The following is a 20,903-nucleotide window of genomic DNA, read 5'->3' on the forward strand; positions in this document are numbered from 1 at the left end:
ATAGTCGTGTTGTCTGGTGTATGCACTGTATCTGCCAGGCAATAAAGCCTCACTTTGGATTGCCGGAGCCTGTCTACCGCATGTGAGTACTCGAACCCGTGCGTGAGTCTTCGGATTCCGCAGGGCTAGTGTACGGCACGTAGCGTTCTCTAGCAAAGCTAGCTGGGGTCCTCTGCTATCCCGTACGTTAGCCCACAATCTTTGCACATCAAGCAGCATCAAATGGGGGTTAAGAATGAAGGTCGCAACAAGGTGGCGAAGTGGTGTAAAATATGGTGAAAAAGCCAGTTTATCTGCACCAGGAACCGCCCACGGACCGCGTACACCCGAGCGTCACATTATCGGGGTTTTTATTGCATTGTTTCTATGGGTAGTTTGCCGGGACCGCGGTGACCTGTTGTAAGAAGCGGGTCATCGCAAGTCCGGGGGACGTGCCAGCGGGGTTCTAGCGTACACCCAGGGAGTTTAAAAGGTATGCCTGAACTTGGCAAGAACAACCAAAGTTTACTGGTTCTTGAAGAGAAAAGAGAACAAGGTGGCACTGGCACATCTGTCCAGAAATAGAACGCACCCCACATTTGCAGTGCACTCCCTCAGTTGACCCGTCCTCGGAGATGTGAAGCGTTCTTTCCATTGCTGCACTCACCCTTTGCGCGGTAGCACTTCTCTTCGCACTCGCGGTGCGTCCTGAAGCGGTTGCGGTTGCCCTGGCAGCCGCCGTAGTAGAACTCGCGGCAGACACCATCCTCCTTGTCGTAGAACCAGCGCACCTCCATGTTCCTGCAGGGACCAGCCTCACTGGCCATGAAGCAGAACTCTGTTGGGAAGAAACAACCAGAGAGCTGCCGTTGAGCTGGCCGGAGTTTGCAGAGATTGCGGAAGGGCGATTGAATGCCGATATTTGTCTGCCAAGAAGTTAGCCACGCCTGTGGGGCGACTGAATGAGCTGAAGGTGTTGCTAAACTTGGATTTCAGCAAGGAATGCAGCGACGGAAGACTTCTTTCTGCAAAAAAAAATAGGCCCCGTATCTTCTTGCTACACTGCAAATATCTTCAAGAGGTAAGTGTCTCCTGTTGCTCCTGCTTCGAACTCTCTATCATCTTGTACTTCCCACCCCTTGTTTTTCACCTCCTCTCTCGGTCCTCCAATGATGACAATGCTGGACGTTTGTTGAATTCAATTTTTCCACATTCGCACTACAGACATAGTAGGAGCCTGAGATCACACTAAAATGAGCTGTGGGGTGATAAAACTGGTGACGACCCTTAGCGATCACCTCGTCCCTTCTCCTGGAAGTGATGCAGCCAATCCCATCAAACGTCACTCAGAAACTCCCCATTCCCACTCACCGAGCCGGAACTCTTCCTCTGCGACGTCCGTGGGAGCAGGCTGCCTGCACACCTGCTCGCACTCGAGGTGCGAGCCGAAGTTGTTGGCGTTCCCGTCGCAGCCGCCGTAGTAGAAGCGGTGGCAACGGCCTTCCTCCGCGTTGTAGTACCATCGCTCGCGGAAGTCCACGCAGTTCCCGGCCTCTTGGGGCAGCATGCAGACGTTGCGGCCTGTGACGGCAACGTGGCAGCGGGTAATGCGAATTGTCACAACGACAATGCGCTTTCAGCTCAACGCACGCAGAAAGACACCAGCGGCTTAGTCAATAACAAACTCCATGATGATGATTATGATGGTTGGATTTTTTGCAGCACAAGGCCATCTAGGGCAAACAGTGCCGAAAAGTGGTTCGGAGATATGCAAAAAAGAATACTAAAATGGGTAATCAAGAGTTAAAGTAAAATCAGTGAAAGGAAATGAGGACGGCTAGTGCAGGGCGGCCAAGTTATGATTATGGGTGATAATATAAAGCAAGAAAAATTGAACCTCTGCCAAAAATTTAAAAACATGGCTGGCAAAAAAATCAAGAAAAAAAAATGCAGGGTTTATTTTTAGTTCAAAAGAACTACAATGCGAACATACACCACGAAGCATGTTCTGTCCATGGTTTGCAGCCAGTGCCCAGTCGCACAACAGCCATCTCATTCTTCCCTGAAGTGTAGCAACCACTGGCAAAGGTGACCTCCTCCCACGGTCTTCTGCCACCTGGATCCTTTTCCAATTTGTTGGCCCCCTCCCCCTCAGACTGCCCTTCGTGTGACCGAGACCTCTTTTTTGTCACGCCTAGGCTGGGCGTTATCATTCAAAACAACCCTCAAACCGTTGGAGTACTGGACCTCAAAACTACCAACCTATCGTATTTACACGATTGTAAATCGACTCAAATGTAGGTCAACCCCCCCCCCCCCCCCAAAATTGCAGCGCTCAAATTGCACCGCTGCCGCGTGACCCCAAAACAAACATGACGGCTGACGGAAGCAGCCGCGCGCGATTACCTTTTATTAGTGAGTACGTTACGCGCATTGTGTTCGCTTCTAATAAACAAAATGAGTATTAGCGAATCCCTTGATTCAACGCACGGTGCTAACAATAGTCACAATCATATCACATTGTTCAGTACACTTCCGAACGCGATGGTGGGAGGTTAGTCTATCTTAAGTACAGTGGACAAAGGGCACAGATCGGGAACGCCAACTTCCAAAGTCGGCATCACCTTTATTGACACCAGAATGTATGCAATGGTAAATTAATATGCTACGCTCAGACCATAGCCATGGAGACGAGGGTGCAAAGCTGTCCCCACCTCGTAGCACCCCCGATTTCCCATTCCTCTTGCCGTTACCAGCAGTACGTGGTTCAATTTCAATTCTAAGTCGACCCCCCCAACATTGGATTGTCAAATTTGAAAAAAAGGTCGACCTACAATCGTGTAAATACAGTAGCTGGGTCCAATCTGGAGGGGATCCAATCCAATTTGGATCCAATCCGAGCACATCCAGATTGCAAGAGGTGAAGAAGAGAAGGAGAGAGGGCACTGACCCCCAGAGGAGATGCAGGCACGCTCGCAGTCGCGTCTGGTCTCAAATCGGTTGGCGTTGCCCTGGCAGCCGCCATAGTAGAACTGCTCGCAGCGGCCGGCCGCCATGTTGTAGTACCAGTGCACGATGGCCCCAGTGCAGGGGCCCTCCTGCTTGGGCTGGGCACACACGTCTCGGGACACTGCAGGCAGCAACAACCACAGGGTGGGCAAGAGGGTTTCATTCCTCTCTGGCAGTATGAACTGGTGAGAACGTAAGCACACTTGATGCTGGGTGCTTGGTGCATTCACGATAAAGGCAAACTTCTCGGATTGGCAAGGAACAAACAGTCACCCAGTGTTCCTCTGGAGGAGAGGGATCATTGTCCCACTCTTCTTGTGAATCTCCGTTCTTTGGAAGCCGTGAAATCACGATGCTCACACCCTTTGATAGTGGCGGTGAAAAGGACAATGGTAATGTTGTGATGTGAAAACGCATGCATGAATGGGCGCATTTTTGTTCGCAATGCATCATGCCAAAGGATGTGGTGAATCGGAAGCCACGCCTTCCCCATTCCTTCCCCCCGGGAACCCGTAGAACAGGGACCCGTACCGGCCACCCTGGTGGAGTTGCACATGCGTTCGCACTGCTGGCGCGTGTCGAAGCGGTTGCGGTTGCCCTGGCAGCCCGTGTAGACAAATTCCTTGCAGCGTTCCTCCAGGTAGTCGTAGTACCACTTGCGGACCGTCGACAGGCACTGGCCCTCCTCCTTGGACAGGATGCAGATCTCTGCAATGGCAGGGGACGGAATTGCGAGTGCATAGATTGGGAGAAGGCTCAGGGTGGCACTGGTGCTCCACTAGTGCACCTTGTGATCTCAATTCCAGGCTTAGAAAGCAGCGGAATGCACAGTCTTCAGTGCCAAGGCTGCGAATAAGAAACGTCAATTACAAGAGGCCGTTATTCTAGTAACAATGCAATATGGTCACATCTAGAATGCACTGCTGTTCAAACTAGTGAGTCTATCAAGTGGCAGTTATCTGTTCATGTTCTCATTGCAAAGCGGTGAGCAGCTGCCAACTAAACAACAAAGTGCATTCTTCCCCTCCGCATGGTAACTGGTAGTGTGCCACATTAGTCTTAGGGCATTGTGTGCAAGTGTGGTGAGGGGAATCTTGGAAAAGAAGCATTGCAAAAAGACTAATTATTAGTAGTGGAGGGCTTTGTTAAAATGACGCTGAACAAAGAACTTGTATAGTTCCTAAGGCGTTGCGCTGCTGAGCACGAGGTCGCGGGTTGGATTCCTGGCCGTGACGGCAGCTTTTCTGATGGAAGCCAAAATCAAAAAGGCCCGTGTGTACGAGATTTTGGCGCATGTTAAAGATCCCCAGGTGGACAAAATTAATCCGGAACCCTCCACTGCGGCGTGCCTCATTGCCTGCGTTGCGTCGGCGCGTTAAACCCTACAATCAATCAATCAAGTTGTACAGTTCGGTGCATATGGCCATTAAATACATGTCAGTTGCCAGTATTACGTGGGTTCAGTGTGATTACTTTATCAAATCTACTAGCCATTGTCCGTTTGGTCAATGGCATGTGAGAAATATGGAGTACAATGAAACCCTTCAAAAGGACCCATTGGACCACAGATATCCGTAGGACGTCCGTTTTACGGCCGAACGTCCAAGTCCCGCGCTCGACGTCTGGTGGACATACTTCGGATGTATTTTTCTGGGAAACGTGAACGTCCGTTCAATTTGGTCCGACGGACGTCCGAGCTACGTTTGTGCATGGACGATTACTATGGTCCCATCAATAACGTCCGCTGGACGCCCATCGTACGCCTGTATGGTTGAAGCAATATTCCTCGATCATGTTTGTAACTTATCGTAATTAGCCTCGCGTTAATTATGTTATCCATATTCTTGCTGCCTGCAGCGGGAGGCAAACAATTTGTAAGCTCAGGAAACAATTGCAATATCTGTAACCCTCGCGCTTTTCTGGCTCGCGCACAAGTAACTCGTTGCGGGCTGAACGAATTCAAAAAAAGAACGACAGCAGATCTCGTAAAGTTTTATAAAAACAGTTGGGTTGGTATACAATGTTGTATTGTTTGATTTGCTGCTAAGTAGGCTAAAAAGTATTTTTTTGTGTGACGAAAGTTTTTTTTTTTCTTTTTTGCGATGCAAAGCCAACACTGGTCAAGACACGTCAAGCCGTACAGCCATAGCCATTCGCTTTTGTGTGCGACAATCTATCGTGTGCGAGTTGTGAAGCGCCAACGAACTTCGATTATCTTAGAGAAAGAAACCCTGCTGCTTTCTTCTGACATCTTTTTGCGTCCTCAACGAAAGGTAAGACATTTTTATAAGTGCCGGTGAGTGGGGAGAGGGCAAGGAAATCGTCTTTAGCTTTCCGTGTACTGCAAACGCCGTACCAGCCGTACGTTGTGCCGAAGTTAGGCATGACTGGATTAGAGCGTTTTGAATGACAGTGTAAAAACGCGCTCAGGGAATCACCTTTCCTTCGCAAACATAGGCGCGACAAATTAGTTATACCGTTTCCCTAAAGCTATCAGCAGTACGTGCACGTACTCTCGTTGAAAGAAAGTCGTTGAGCATGCCCGCGTTCGCATTCAGCCCGGCGCTACCTACGACGGGGTGTGCGCAGTGGCTACTTTTACGTTCACTCAGGTTTACGGAAAGGGTTGTAACAATTTTTACTGTGTGAGCTCGGTGCAGAGATGCATTATGCATTGGCCTTGAGGTGAAATGTAGGCACGTGTCACGAAACGTGTAGGAAGCTGTACGGTGAGTTTTAGGTATGGGGGTGATTTCACGACCCCAGAGGGGACGCGGCCGTAGTGTTTACGCCGAGGTGCCCTTTAGTGTGGCTCATGCCGGCGAACGCGGTGAAGTAAACGCATTTTGCTGACGCGAGCATGGAGCGTGTACTAATATATTTGCCGTGCTTGCTTATGCATTTGTAGACGCACACTTGTAGACGCACGTATCATTACCCGCCGCTGTGTCAGTGGCTAAGCCGTAGTGCTACCGAGCCCAAGGACACGGGTTCAATTTTCGGCCTTGGCGGCCGCTTTTCTGATGGAGGCGAAAAGAGAAAACGCCCGTGTGTACGACATTTAGCCGCACGTTAAAGATAACCAGGTGGTCAAAATTCATCCGGCACCCTCCACTACGGCGCGCACATCTCATATTGATAGACGCCGTCAAAGCGCGTAGGTGAAAAGCATGCATCGTATCGAAACGCACCCCACTGACTCTGCGAAGCTTGGAGTTGGGCTACTTGGTGATTAAAAATATTGAAATATGGGGGGAGGGGGGAGGCATTTAGCCTGGCCAATCAGGCTTTCGGTGCGCGAAGTTACGTCCCTCCGCAGCTGCCAGTCACCGTGTGAATGTCTTGGGTATAAAGGCCCATTCACACTCGCGACAGGAGCAACAAAAGTGTGCTGATTTCTTTTCTTGTTGCTGTGACGAAAATTGCTCGAATCTGCATTAGCTGTAGATTCGCGCCAACCAAAATAGTTCAAAAGCAGGCTAAAATTCTTTTTTAGTGTCTAATTATGTAGCCATATATAGGACTAAATAAACCACGAAGTTTGAATTTACATGTATTTGACTTCTTCTGTCGGGTGGCTCCAAAAAGAAACCTGTAATTGTTGCTTTTGGTTTTGCAGGTGCTGACCGAAGAGTTGGGGAAAGTTTGAGCCGAGATGTTCCTGGCATGAAGCGTGATGGAAACAAGAAAGGTTGTACTTACATTGGAGGTTATAAAGCGTTAAATAAAAAAAATTTTCAAGCTTTGCGACATTGTCTCATCTGTTTTGCCTGCCATATTTTGCAACATGTAATCTATTTCATTCAGTATATTTGTTTTCAGCAGCCTGCTTAACTGTTCAATACTTCACTTTTTCAAGCTAACTTGTTGTTATTCAGCGTGCATTGCTGGAAGTTCTGTCTTTAGCAATTTAATGGAAATATCCCAAACATACTCGGTATAGATTCATAAAGCTTAATAGTGTAGGTTTCAGTTTTCTAGTAAACTTGAGAACCTGTACTTGCTGTAAATTTCCGTGCTTCATTGATAACATGCCTTGAAGTACTGCTCCAGCTTTAAGAATACTTAATTCAAAAGCCTCTTCTGTAGCTTGATTCAGCAACACCCTAATTATAAATGCTTGTACCACACAATGTGTGGACTCACAACTCCACACCCTATTCATATTTTTCTTGGCAAAAGTGGGAGCAGTGATGCTCGCAGTAGCATAATACCGTGGAAAGTTGCGAGCTTATTATCGTAACCGCTTTTCGATACGGAACCATGTGTACACTGTCGGCTGTCATGTTGAAGCATCCTGTCACCGAGGTGGTAACTGCCTACAACTTATTCATATTTATAAATGTTGGCACAACTGCCCGCAGTGTATGCATAGTCCTTATTGAAAAGTCATGACGATAAGCTTGCAACGTTCCACTGTATTATGCTTCTGTAACATCACTGTTCGCACTCTAGGCAAGAGAAATATGAATAGGTTGTGGAGTTGTCTGACCACAGAGTGCATGGGGCAAGCATTTATAATTAGGGTTGTGCCAAAACAAGCTACAGAAGAGGCTTTTGTATCAAGTATTCGTAAAGCTGGAGTGGTGTTTCAAGGCTTGTTATCAACAAAGCACTGAGGTTTACAGCGAGTACAGGTTCTCCCCGATTCGAAAAATTTAGGACTAGAAGCGGACGTCCGGTGGACATCCAATATCCGCATTTTGTTATCCCCTGGACGTCCCCTGTACATTTCGGTTTGGAAATGTCCAATTTTGAACATCCGCCGGATATCGGAAAATCCGGCTGGGACGTCTGTCGGACGTTCGTAGGATGACCAATTGCTTTGCATCGGACCATCCCACGGACGTCTGTAAAACGTCCGCTGGCTTTCTGCGGATGTCTGATGGACGTCCAAATGTCCGACACCGGATGTCCAACGGATGTTCGATGGACGTCTGTGGTCCACTGGGGAAGAGCCTCTCTCCTTGTGTTCAAACATGGCTGGAGCCTGGAAGACCCACACGAACATGGCCAGTCTGCAAACGTGGCCCAAAAATGCTCCCAGGGCAAGTGAGCCCAGCGAAGGAGCAGCTCACCGTGAGCGCTGAGCCTGACACATCGCTCCGAGCACTCTTCCTCTGTGGCGAAGTTGTTGGAGTTGCCCTGGCAACCCCCAAACGTGAACTGCTTGCACCGGTTGTCCTGCCGGTCGTAGTAAAACCGTGGAAACGACCCCCTGCATGGTCCTGGAGAGACTGACAGCTCGCACGGGTCTTGTGGGAAATAGGAGGGGAAAAAAGAACAGGGACATTTACAGGTTAATTTTCTCGAACAAATCGGCAAGGGCATAAAATACAATGGCAGGTAATGACACATAACACCATCTGTCCTTTCATGTGGAACAATTGCAAGTCATTCTCTTCCACTGCTTAATAATCTGGAAGTGCCTCTCATCGTGGAAGACCTCCTCATTCCACTCATTACGCCAGTGAGGTGAAGATCATCCCCAACTAACGAGGAGAAAACGATACAATCAGTCCTGACTTACACGTGTACAAATATTTCCTCAGAGCTAGGCAAACACCATACTGTATAAAAAGCAAATGGTGGTCATAAAACGGCCACTGAATGAACTCGACTCCCTCCAAATTTTGTAAAGTAATGCAGAGGGCTGGAAACCTGCCATCACTGCTGGAAACCAACGCACCCAAAATATGGGCCCGCTCTCGAACACCTCAGCTTGTACCGATCTCCCTGTAGTTTGATGTAACCGTGCTATTTCTTGTGATCTCTTGATGGGATGTTTACACTTTGCAAAAGCAGTTCCGGCTTCGGAATGTCATCAAGTACCGAGTCATGATGCAGCATAATTCAAACGGGATTTGTTGACTTTCCCACAGACGCGCATTTATGTAAAAACAAAAGCTAAGGGTCGTAAGTAGAATCAGTACACGAACAGCTCAACTTGAGCTTGTCTCCCATGGGTTAGGCACTCAGTTTGGTGGCTTACAACTCTGTTGTCCGTGTAATGATGCTACATTAGGGACCCCTTTGTTTAAATGTTCAGTTCATTTTGATAAAGGATGAAATGAATTCAGAGACGTATCGGGGAACTATACTCGGGGACAACTTCCTGTGGCAATGCAGTCACGGCTACAGAGCCCGACCACGCCTTTTTACTGCGCACCTGGAAGTAGTTCAACAAAAATAATTGGCTGGCGGTAACCTCAGCAATTCAAGAATATTTAGTTCTTATGTTTTAGACTTGCAGTGATAGTGCTACTAAATTGCTAGCCACAATATATGAAGCAGAGAGCATTTTTTTTTACATTTTCGGATATTTTTGTTGCGGCTGCGTCGCAATGGTTCCCTCCCGAAAAAAAAAAAAACATGGCATTCTTGTTGGCTACTTTTGGCAGCTCGCCACTTCATTCTCCGCATAGGAATTGTAAAGCTTTGCTGTCTAAACAAACGAAGCGAGTGGTTTGCAAAAAGTGCGCCCAAGTGAGACTGATGCAACCGGGACTTTACCCCTTTTTCGCAATCCGTTCGGTTAGCCAGTTTCCCGGCGTAAGCGAGCGTGTGCGTAAGTATGTGTGCATGCTGCTCTTTCGGTATACCGCGACCGCGCTAGGTAAGTACGCCGCACATGCCGGTGGTGCTGGCCAGTAGAAGAGTTTACACATCGGTGCATTCCGTCAAAACTGCAGCGCTTACAAAATTCCCTTCTCTTCTGAACGATACAGAGTCCACAGTCGGTCCGAGTTCTCCAGTTCACGGCCACTCGGGACGTGTCCAGTCAAACCATTGGCCTGTGTTTACAAACAAATGAAGCGTGTGGAAGGAGACGCCAATATGCCTGCATGCTCGGTGATCGTGGTTCAGCGCACTCAATTACGGAGCTTATGCGAAGAAATTAACTGTATCAAATGCGTAACAGTCACACAGAAACTGAAACCGAAACCAGTTTATTGGGAACTACTTCGCGCAGTAACACAGAGCAGTTAGCTTCATCCTCCTCCTCCCTCCGTTGCTTTCGCGCCATTGCCACAGAAAGTTGTCCCCGAGTATAGTGTTTGAAACAAGACTCTAAGTAGCCAGTAACTCTACAGGTAGCCTGCAAGCCCAGCTTGAACTCAAACGTAGCCTCCAACCCAATTAAAAAATAACTTTCATAAACGAGGGGTGCAGGGGAGACCCACCGAGCGTCTCCTGGTGCAGGCAGGTCTGCTCGCAGAGGTCCTTGCTGGTGAAGCGGTTGTTGTTTCCCAGGCAGCCACCGTACATGAAGGATGCGCACGAACGGGTGGCTGCGTCGAAGTACCAGTGCTCGTACTGGCCGTCACACGAGCCAACCACCTTGGGCAGCAGGCAGGCGTCTGCGACAGGAGCAGGTTCACAAAAACTTGCCTCTTCAGCGAGGGTTTCCATGCCAGCAAAAAGACAACATCTGATTGCCACACAAAAAGAGCTGCCTGGTACCCAAAAACAAGGTAAACTCTTGAGCTCCACGTAAACAAAGCCAAAACTGTGAGCGTTTCAAAGCGTTCAGGGAAACCATGTTCATGGCTGCTGCTCTCATAGTCAGCCGTCTAAGTTGCTCCTGGACCACTGAATTAACTTACTAAAGGTCTGGGTTCCTCTTTAAATGCAGCTCGGTACCTCCATTGGTCAAAATAGTCACACTGTCACGGCGACATATCCTTACAAAATTTTGTGAGCAGCAACACTTTGGTGTTTTATAAATGAACAGACTTTGTGTTCGAATTGGCGCGACAGTAACTGTTCCGTCTTATTTGGGAACCTTTATTAGATATTCTTACTGATGTCAACACGCCTCCTTGTCCTCCTCTCTTCTTTCTTTGTCCCCTCCCCCCTTTTTCCACGCTGTGTAGATATGAGACATAAAGCCCCGTGTTCAACCAAGTTCCACCCACAGTTTTTGCGCTAGTAGTGGTATACAGTACACAAAATTGCCACTTTATGATTTAACTCTTTCGTGACCCCACCATAGGTCATCGTTCAACTTCTTGCAAAAAGTAAAAACCGGCTATTCGGACAACTGACGCCATCTGGTATGTTCATTGGAAACCCCTTTTTCACTTTCGTTGCCGTTTGTTTACATTTCGCGTGGGTAGGCGGCGTCGCGAGTGAAATTTGAACCCAGGGTAGCAGCGAGTTGAGGGAAAACGGCATCCTGTTTCACTGCCTCTCCTCACTGCAGAGAGGAGGACAGGCAGCCACCACAACGTGTTCTCCGAGAGCGCCAGTGTTGGCGCAGCTCTCACCGGGCCCCTGTGGCTTGACGCAGGTTTCCTCGCACTCCTCCTGGGAGTTGAAGCGGTTGCCGTTGCCCTCGCAGCCGCCGTACCAGAAGCGGGTGCAGCGGCCGTCGGCCACGCTGAAGAACCAGTTCACCGAGTAGTTGCGGCACGGCCCCAGGTCCTCAGGCAGACCGCACACGCCTGCGCCACGAGGGGTCGCGCATCCGTGATTTGTGCTTTTGAACAACGGTAGGCTCTACTATTGGTCTCAGCTCAGTCACTGCATTGCAAACTTCATGTTGGTACCAGCATTATGTGCCCCTGCCAACATAACTGCCCATTTCAGGATCATGATCATGATGACCACGATTCCCGCGGCAAATTGATGCCCGCATGTGTAGTTGAGAGACGGAGGCACTGCTTGGCAGCTCTCCGTGGCTAGAAGCCCATCAGCTGTTAAGGGGGGACACTGGTCTTGAAGACATTTTTGTTATTTTTGAACCAATCACCTTGAAATTTGCACATTAAGTGTGTTTTAAAATCTCGAGAAATATGCAGTCAGTTTTCGTCTATATACTCCAAGTTCAGAATTGTGCAACATGTTATGTCATTTCATTTCGGGCAATTTTTAATTATCTGCTTATGATATACTTGAATACCTTTTGTTCCTTTGTGCTCTAGAAGGACCAGGAAGTGCAACTATACCACAGCAGTAATTTTATCACTGTTTCTGCAATTGATGTAGATTTATTAAATGTCAGGTCATCAATTATCGACGTTTTCTTAAAACAAAATGCATAAAAAAATTGTACTTAGTACAAAGAAATATTATACTTTTGTGGTTTTATTGCACTGTTCAGTTCTTAAGCTTTCGAATGCAGCAAAAATGATGTAAATCGAACCAGTACATCCCAAGATATTGTACCCGACAGCTGACCATGTGGGAAAAAAATTGGTTCTGAGAAAACAGGGCACGAAGTTTGCAAACATAGGCAAAAATGGTCATTTAGGCAACTTCAAAGGGCGACAGCTTTGTGAATACTTATGATACAGCTATGATATTTTGCAGGTACATTCTTTGGGACCTACAGACTGCAAATAAAATTAATACAGAAAATTGATTTTTTGGCAAATTTTCGGTCCTCAAAACCAGTGTCCCTCCTTAACCACTCCTATCTTGAAACTGCCTGAACCTACTCGTTGCCCTCAGCTCTCTGGCTTCTAATGTGCTTCTCGCCCCATCCCTTGGCAGCCATCCCGGTAATACTAAGTGGGCCACACAGCGTTGGCAGGTCCCCGTGACGGGGTAATGCAGAACAACACACAAAATCTGCACATTACCAGCACAATGAACACGTCTAGTCTTCCTCTTTTATCAAGGCAGTGCTTCACGAAGAAATGAGACCAGCGTTTTATCCTGGAGCAAGCCGGCATGAAGTATTGCATTTATGTACACATGCGCTGCACTGTCCTGTAGTAGTCGTCCTTTTCCTTGTTGTCCTTTCTAGCCACAAAGTTCTGTGCTTAGAATCCACTCCAAAGTAAATCGCATTTTCAGAGCAGCTTCAAAAGCAGGCAGTAGAACTGCCAAGCATCGAAAGCGTTCATTTCGAATAAGTGAAACAGGTTCCCAGTTTTCCTTTAAAAAATATCCAGACTCCCTTTGCTGGCAGCAGTGTCTTTGTACATGTTGGCACATGTAGGAAACCATGGCCGCATGCCTGTCATTTTACCACCAGGCAAAGTATCATGCAACATACTCTGTTCTCCCTCTGACTTATTTAAACAAATGTTCATCTCTTAGTTCTTTTTGGATACACCGGTGTTTTTATTCCTTGCTTGCCCACCGGAAGTTTTTCATTCTTCTTGGAGATTTGTGTGGACGTACCCAAGCACCGCCACAATGCCGGATTCTCGGGCATTCCTCCCAGCTGCACCAAATGTGCACTAGGTGGTGAAGCTACGTGCGTCGTTGCACTAATGCAATCAAAGGATAGCTAAAGCAGTCTCAAATTTCCAGTAGTGCAGCACCATAAACTGATTAAGTATGAACAGCACACACAAAATCCGGTGCATGGTAGACGAGGAGGCAAAGTCGGCGTATCTATTACATATCGCGGGCCTGAGGAACCTACACGCCGTGCAAGCAACGAGCGACTGAAAACCGAAAACCCTTCATAGCCTGCAGGTGGCGCGGCCAAACGTCACATGTTAGTGGCTGTGATCCCAGTTGCCGCCAAACACAGCGGCCACAGTCACAATACACAAAAGTGTCCATGCAAGCAAATGAAAGTATGGCCTAAACATTGCTGGACACCTCAGAAGGGCTCTCAATTTTGGCAAGTTTCGCCACTTTGGATCGCTTGCAGCTACACAGTAAGCCAGTTCCAGGTGCTCTTTGATCAGCAGTTCTCTAAATGAGCATCTGCAAAGGCCTTTCAAAGAAGGCTGCAAAACTTCCCCCTTCTTCTTCCATTTTAAAAAAAGCCTCGACAGTGACACAAAAGATCTACTTTGGCACACGGAATTTGCATTTTTATGGCTTCTTCGCATGCAGTACACACCTGATTCCATGCCTTCGCACAACACTAAAGCTTCGCTAGAAAGCCATGTGTGCAAAAAAAAAGTGCACCAAAAAGTGCACCAAAGAACCAATGTGCACAAGATTTTAGCTGGAGCAGAACATAGCCTTGACAATACTGCTAAACCCCAATCGTTATAGCAATGCTAGCTAAAGTAAACTAATTGATGTCAGGGAGTATTTGTAAGTCCTCTTTGTAATATGGGAACGACATGAACAATGTTTATAAAATGTACAAGTTCAGCTCTACGTCCGTTAGAATGTTCGTTAGAATGTCCCCTCCGCTTTCTATTTCAAAGCTGAGAAAGAGGTGCTGGCACCTTCATGGTTCAAAAGCCACTGTGTTACGTCAAAAACCTGTTAAGGCAAAAGTTGTAATCAGCTCGTTTCCATGAAAACTGCTTCCATGAGTCCCTTTAGTGCACTTGTTACCTGTGAAATAGATGTGCATTTGGACGAGAAATGATGCAACCAATTACTGCAGTGACAGGCTAACCCCCTTTTAGGGAATGATTGCTAACAAAGCTGATAATCTATCATGCCCGAACCATAGGTGTACACAAGAAATCAACAAACTTGGCACCAGATTGAAGGCCAGTTAATAAATTACAAGCCCCAGTTCAGAGTCCTCAACTTCAGTAGTATTAAAAAGAGCCATGAAGCAGAGAAAGGTGAAGTAAGAGTACTTACAAGAGCCGTCCTGATATAAAACAGATGCAGCGAAAAAGGAGGGGAGAAAAGACAGTGCAAAGCATTATAAAACGCTAGCCCCTTTTGCAACCCTTGAACAGAGTCATGCGTGTAGTGTGGAGACTGGGACCACGAGTAGAGTAAGAATGGTCAGAAATTGGCTCAAAATTTTGAAACATGTTGGTCAAAAAGTGACCTGACATGAGGCATGACTGGTTTGCTTACCTTGGCACTGCTGTAGTGATCTCACATGTTGCGAAAAAAAAATTTACTACGTAAAAAAAACTGAAAAAGAGTTGTTAGATGAAGCATCTGACACGTTGTGACAGACCAATTTTAGAAAAAAACGATATTAGGGGAAGCACCACACGCGAAAATTGGCTTTTGTTTGACTGTGGAACAATCACTTTTTGCATAAAGTCGTAAGTTAAAACGCAATCTTAGTGTAAAATTTGATTTATACTGGATGAATGTGTATGCACTCAAGTATTCTCAAGTCAATCTTTAAGGTCTTATGGCTTATGCTTCTTGGTCAATCCCTAGTGATAGAGGTCACTTATCCTCTTACAGCCAGTGCCAAAGTTCTTTCACTGTTCTCTCAAAATACCTGACGGTGGTGATACACTTCTTTTAGGAATGAGAACACGCAGGTTTCAATCCCATCAGGCCAATTTCTTTACTTTCCAAGGTTCCATATAGTACCTATGTATGTATGAATTGTTAGTTTTGGTTTGTTAGATGGTTGGTTTCACCATGCTCCCATGAAAGCCGGCCTACCGGCCACCACATTATTGAATAAAGTGTGGAAGTAAAGGCAGAACACAGGCGAACGAATAGAATGGGCCAGCCCCATTTTCTCCTCTCTGTTTATTTGTTACTTTCGCGTTTTGTTCAACCATGCAACCTTACCAACTTGCACACCTTTCCTTTAAACCTTAACATAGATCAGCCCAACTTGCTATGGAAAGAAGAATGCCAGGGATCATACTTGGGGATAAGCATTTGGCTGTGTGGATTAGAGAACAGACTGGCGGGGAAGACATTGTAGCTCAAATTACCGTAAAATTAAGAAACAAGTGCCCCCACTCGTGCGAGGCCCCCGATGATGATGAGCAGGCATTGAGAGCAGCGGGAAGCACTCACTGGCACTGACGTTCCTTGCGGGCGCGGGGATCCTGGGGTCCAGTGGGCAGCCCTCGAAGTTGCGGCCCCGGGCAGCCGTGACCCCGTCGGGGCAGCAGCCGTAAGCGGTCAGGGCACAGGTGCAGCCATCGGCGTCCGGACCGCGGGCGGGTGTGCGGCCATCGGGGCAGCAGCCGTGCGGGTAGTGGTGGCACGTGCAGCCGGTCAGGCTGGGCCCCGTGGCCGCAGTGCGGCCGTCAGGGCAGCAGCTGTGCGGAAGGAGGGGTTGGTTGTGGTGCACAGGCAATGCAAGGACAAGACCACTGCAGGAAAAGCTAAGCACTCTCGGAAGAATGACATGAGGCAAGGCGTTGTGGCTTATCTGCGCTCGAATGTGCTGGAGATGGAGACACCAAATGCCTCCGCACATGCGGGCTAAGAACATGGTTTTTGCTGTTAGCGTACTTTGCCAACTTTGCCTAGGAGCCCTTCCTTGGCGCAAACCTCAGCACTGTCCTCGCGTCGCCTTAAAGTAAATTGTGGCTCTGGTACTTGTGCTCTAGCCTTGCTGGTTGAGTAAAACAGCCTATTTATAGCAGCCCAATTACCACACCATGCTTTAAACACTGATTCTGTCCAAGCTAGTGCTGAAACCCTGCCCAGAGCTCGCATTTTATGGCCACTTAACTTTGCTCGCTGTGCCGGCAACGAATTCATAACCCACCCAATTCGCAACTCTGGTTGTAAATCATTCCACTCAGGGCGGCGTCAGAGCACGCACGGCATGCAGTTCAAGGAGAAACGTATTTCTGAACGCTTCTTCCAACAGCCTGCGTAGGCAAGCAAATACGTTCATGTAAGTCCAAAACTAAAACGAAACTGCCTGCAGGATTCAATTCATAGCAACTTCGACAAGCCATCGAGTGCCAATCCGAATCCAGCACTACCCATCACGCCCACTGCGGCGGATGATCACAGCGCCAGATTCCTCTCTAATTGTTATTGTATGAAACTCTACGGCGGCAGTAACGCGCCATTCTGCAAAACCGCAGCACCAACTCTTGACGTTAACGCAAATTGCCCTGCGCCCCCAAGTATGGACGCCTGGCATTGCGCTTTTGTTGCCACGGTCACTCCTGTCCAGTTAGCTCCGATCAGACTCGACGACAGGCACTCACCCGTAAGCCAGCTTCTCGCATTCGCAGCCCATTCCGTCTGGCCCCTGGGCCGCAGTCTGCTGGTCGGGGCAGCAGCCGTAAGGCATGGCCGTGCACGGGCAGCCGCCGAAGGCCGGACCACGGGCCGGCGTTCGCTGCAAGCATCAACTACCATCAACTGGGAACGTACCGGTCGCTCCAAGGGCAAGGAGACAGTGCTCACACGAGCGCAAAGGAGTGCACACCAGCCTGCCTTAAGAGGGGACATGGCTCTTAAAACTAAAAACTATTTCTTTTCATTTTCAAGTAAACTCTGTGAAACTTGTCAGTCTTGCTGCTTCTGACAAAACAGTCTCGGTCATAAAACTGTAACCTTTACATTTTCCAATGTTGTGAACCCTGGTGAGTGCAATAAGAGAAGTGGTTTTTTTATGTATCGCTTGAAGCTAATTTTACAGCTCATTAAACCTTGGTGGCACCAGTGGCAAGAAACCATTTTGAGTGCCCATTTCAAACATTGAAGTTTAATGCGCTGTAAAATTAGTTCCAAGTGATACATAAAAAAAAATGCTTCTCTAATTGCACTCACCAGGGTTCATAGTGTTGGAAAATGTAAAGATTACAGTTTTATGACCAACACTGTTTTGTCTGTTGTTCTTCCAAAAATGGTTAGTTACCTCTAATTATCTTGGGAACTCATTGACCAACTAAAAAAACAATGCCATATTTGAAATCGGTGGGGGAAAAGCAGCAAGACTGACAAATTTCACAGAGTTTACTTAAACATTAAAAAAAAGTTTTTTAAGTTTTTAAAGGAACTGGAGGAAATCCTCCGAGTGGGGAAAGCACTCAAACAGCAGGGATGAAGAAAGAAGCAGAGTTATGCAATGTCCACCACTTGCAACTCACAGTCCACTTCAGAATGAGCGCTACGTAATATCAGCTCTCTTTTGTAGTAAACGAAGGGCAAACGCATGGGAGCAGCCCCCTGGGGGATGAAAAAACTGAACTTTGCTAAACAACCACTCTTAATAGCTCTCTCTGTTGAATAAAACCTGCTTTTCAAGTCAGAGAAAATTGAAAGCAGGTTTATATCTCGCTTTTTCCAGCGCAGTAGCCCTCTATGACTCGGGGGAGCACCCGCAGACTACCGAAGCACTACTGACAAATAACAGTGCTGATGATTTATAAGTGATCCTTCTTCGATTCGACTTCCTCATGCACTGAACCCTTCTCCCCTTCCTTTCCGCTAAGTCTCTCAACAGCCACAACTGAGGACGAAGTCAAAAACAGAGCATTCAGCACGGGGTAGTTTTCTCGTTTTCGTCCGCGGTGCTGTTCCATGTAACCATGAATAACCAACTTGACCAGGCTACCATCATGGCTGATTGCTGCTTCGAGTTTCTCTCGACAGACGGCGGGCCCATCTGGTTGCCTCTGTTTTCCCCAAGGAAGAGGGGGGTAGGGACCCAACCACGAAACACTTTCCGATAACTAACTACACTAAGAAAAACAGCGCAAACGACAGGACGAAGAAAGGGATGACAAAACGGCAGGCGCTGTTCTTCATCCAGTCGTTTGCGCTGTTTTTCTTAGTGCTACGATGTATAAAGTGGCCTGTCAGCAAACCCTTCTGCTAACTACGTTCCCCAACAGGCGCCACGCATCGGAGCGGCTTCCCACCTGGTCGGGGCAGCACCCGTACGGCATGGTCTCGCAGCCGCAGCCGGCCAGGTTGGGCCCCTGGGCGGGCGTGCGGTTGTCCAGGCAGCAGCCGAAGGGGGTGGTCTGGCAGGGGCAGCCGTGCAGGTTGGGGCCCCGGGCAGGCGTGACGTCGTCGGGGCAGCAGCCGTACAGCAGGCGCGAGCAGAGGCAGCCCTCGAAGTTGGGGCCCCCCGCGGGTGTGTGCTCGTCCTGGCAGCAGCCGAAGGGGTAGTTGTGGCACGTGCAGCCGTAGTACCTGCACAACATAGGGGCGGGGTGACGGCGGGGGATTGGGGTAAGGGCACTGTACAGAGCGGATCTACTACACGTGTCCCATACCCACGCTGCTGGCCATCACTGGACTGCTGCGTTCAAGGCGAGTGGCATTGGTGGAGAAGCTGGCACGCACGCAGGATTGGCCGAGCTTTGGTCAATCGATCAACGATTCTAACCGATAGATTAGCCGAAGTGATTAACCAGGTCAGAAACGGACGCACTTTGATGCTTTTTAGAGGGTGTTGCAACCTGCTAGCATGCTAGGACTAGAGCTGAGGGTATGTCAACCAAGTAAAAAACAAAGGCCTCAGGCTCAACTAACCAACAGGTATGCTGATTTGTGTAGGCAAACGGCAAGAAAGGGGAGCCTCGACACTACCATGCAATTCCCAGCACACGGTAATGAAGGTGAATAAATGTAAAATGCGCACAAGCAGTGATGTGCTGGTGGATCACTTGGCGGTTGGAGCTGCGGCATGACTGTTTGATGCAAACCAGCGCAGTGACAGGACGGTGGAAATAAAATGTGGCTAGAATGCTGCACCTCCAATGTGGTGTGCTTGGGTTTCACTGGGCCACTTGCAGAACACGCCTGCACACTCGAGACCAGTTCACCAAGGCAAAATTAGTAAAAGAGTGGTAGGAAGTGTCACTCTGACGACTCCCCGTCCTTGTGTGATGATGTGGTGTGCTTGGGTTTCACTGCGCCACTTGCAGAACACGCCTGCACACTCGAGACCAGTTCACCAAGGCAAAATTAGTAAAAGAGTGGTAGGAAGTGTCACTCTGACGACTCCCCGTCCTTGTGTGATGATGTGGTGTGCTTGGGTTTCACTGCGCCACTTGCAGAACACGCCTGCACACTCGAGACCAGTTCACCAAGGCAAAATTAGTAAAAGAGTGGTAGGAAGTGTCACTCTGACGACTCCCCGTCCTTGTGTGATGATGTGGTGTGCTTGGGTTTCACTGCGCCACTTGCAGAACACGCCTGCACACTCGAGACCAGTTCACCAAGGCAAAATTAGTAAAAGAGTGGTAGGAAGTGTCACTCTGACGACTCCCCGTCCTTGTGTGATGATGTGGTGTGCTTGGGTTTCACTGCGCCACTTGCAGAACACGCCTGCACACTCGAGACCAGTTCACCAAGGCAAAATTAGTAAAAGAGTGGTAGGAAGTGTCACTCTGACGACTCCCCGTCCTTGTGTGATGATGTGGTGTGCTTGGGTTTCACTGCGCCACTTGCAGAACACGCCTGCACACTCGAGACCAGTTCACCAAGGCAAAATTAGTAAAAGAGTGGTAGGAAGTGTCACTCTGACGACTCCCCGTCCTTGTGTGATGATGTGGTGTGCTTGGGTTTCACTGCGCCACTTGCAGAACACGCCTGCACACTCGAGACCAGTTCACCAAGGCAAAATTAGTAAAAGAGTGGTAGGAAGTGTCACTCTGACGACTCCCCGTCCTTGTGTGATGATGTGGTGTGCTTGGGTTTCACTGCGCCACTTGCAGAACACGCCTGCACACTCGAGACCAGTTCACCAAGGCAAAATTAGTAAAAGAGTGGTAGGAAGTGTCACTCTGACGACTCCCCGTCCTTGTGTGATGATGTGGTGTGCTTGGGTTTCACTGCGCCACTTGCAGAACACGCCTGCACACTCGAGACCAGTTCACCAAGGCAAAATTAGTAAAAGAGTGGTAGGAAGTGTCACTCTGACGACTCCCCGTCCTTGTGTGATGATGTGGTGTGCTTGGGTTTCACTGCGCCACTTGCAGAACACGCCTGCACACTCGAGACCAGTTCACCAAGGCAAAATTAGTAAAAGAGTGGTAGGAAGTGTCACTCTGACGACTCCCCGTCCTTGTGTGATGATGTGGTGTGCTTGGGTTTCACTGCGCCACTTGCAGAACACGCCTGCACACTCGAGACCAGTTCACCAAGGCAAAATTAGTAAAAGAGTGGTAGGAAGTGTCACTCTGACGACTCCCCGTCCTTGTGTGATGATGTGGTGTGCTTGGGTTTCACTGCGCCACTTGCAGAACACGCCTGCACACTCGAGACCAGTTCACCAAGGCAAAATTAGTAAAAGAGTGGTAGGAAGTGTCACTCTGACGACTCCCCGTCCTTGTGTGATGAATGGG

The 20,903-nt window shown here is 48.4% G+C and overlaps 1 protein-coding gene across 3 annotated transcripts in view; it reads right to left on the minus strand.

Annotated features, from left to right (window-relative positions):
• Positions 1-20,903, minus strand: part of LOC144150127 (papilin-like) — a 247,241-nt gene that overhangs the window by 40,786 nt on the left and 185,552 nt on the right. For all 3 annotated transcript variants that reach the window (XM_077681954.1, XM_077681955.1, XM_077681953.1), the window contains exons 21-30: positions 18,468-18,744; positions 16,806-16,939; positions 15,649-15,896; positions 11,259-11,435; positions 10,173-10,349; positions 8,067-8,243; positions 3,520-3,696; positions 2,930-3,109; positions 1,351-1,560; positions 647-817 (exon numbers count right to left, since the gene is read on the minus strand). In XM_077681954.1, the coding sequence (XP_077538080.1) occupies positions 647-817; positions 1,351-1,560; positions 2,930-3,109; positions 3,520-3,696; positions 8,067-8,243; positions 10,173-10,349; positions 11,259-11,435; positions 15,649-15,896; positions 16,806-16,939; positions 18,468-18,744 (1,928 nt within the window). The remainder of the gene's footprint in view (positions 1-646; positions 818-1,350; positions 1,561-2,929; positions 3,110-3,519; positions 3,697-8,066; positions 8,244-10,172; positions 10,350-11,258; positions 11,436-15,648; positions 15,897-16,805; positions 16,940-18,467; positions 18,745-20,903) is intronic.

Source organism: Haemaphysalis longicornis, unplaced genomic scaffold (genome assembly GCF_048455015.1).
Source record: "Haemaphysalis longicornis isolate Haplotype H1 unplaced genomic scaffold, Haemaphysalis longicornis Haplotype H1 scaffold_8, whole genome shotgun sequence".
NCBI lineage: Eukaryota > Metazoa > Arthropoda > Arachnida > Ixodida > Ixodidae > Haemaphysalis > Haemaphysalis longicornis.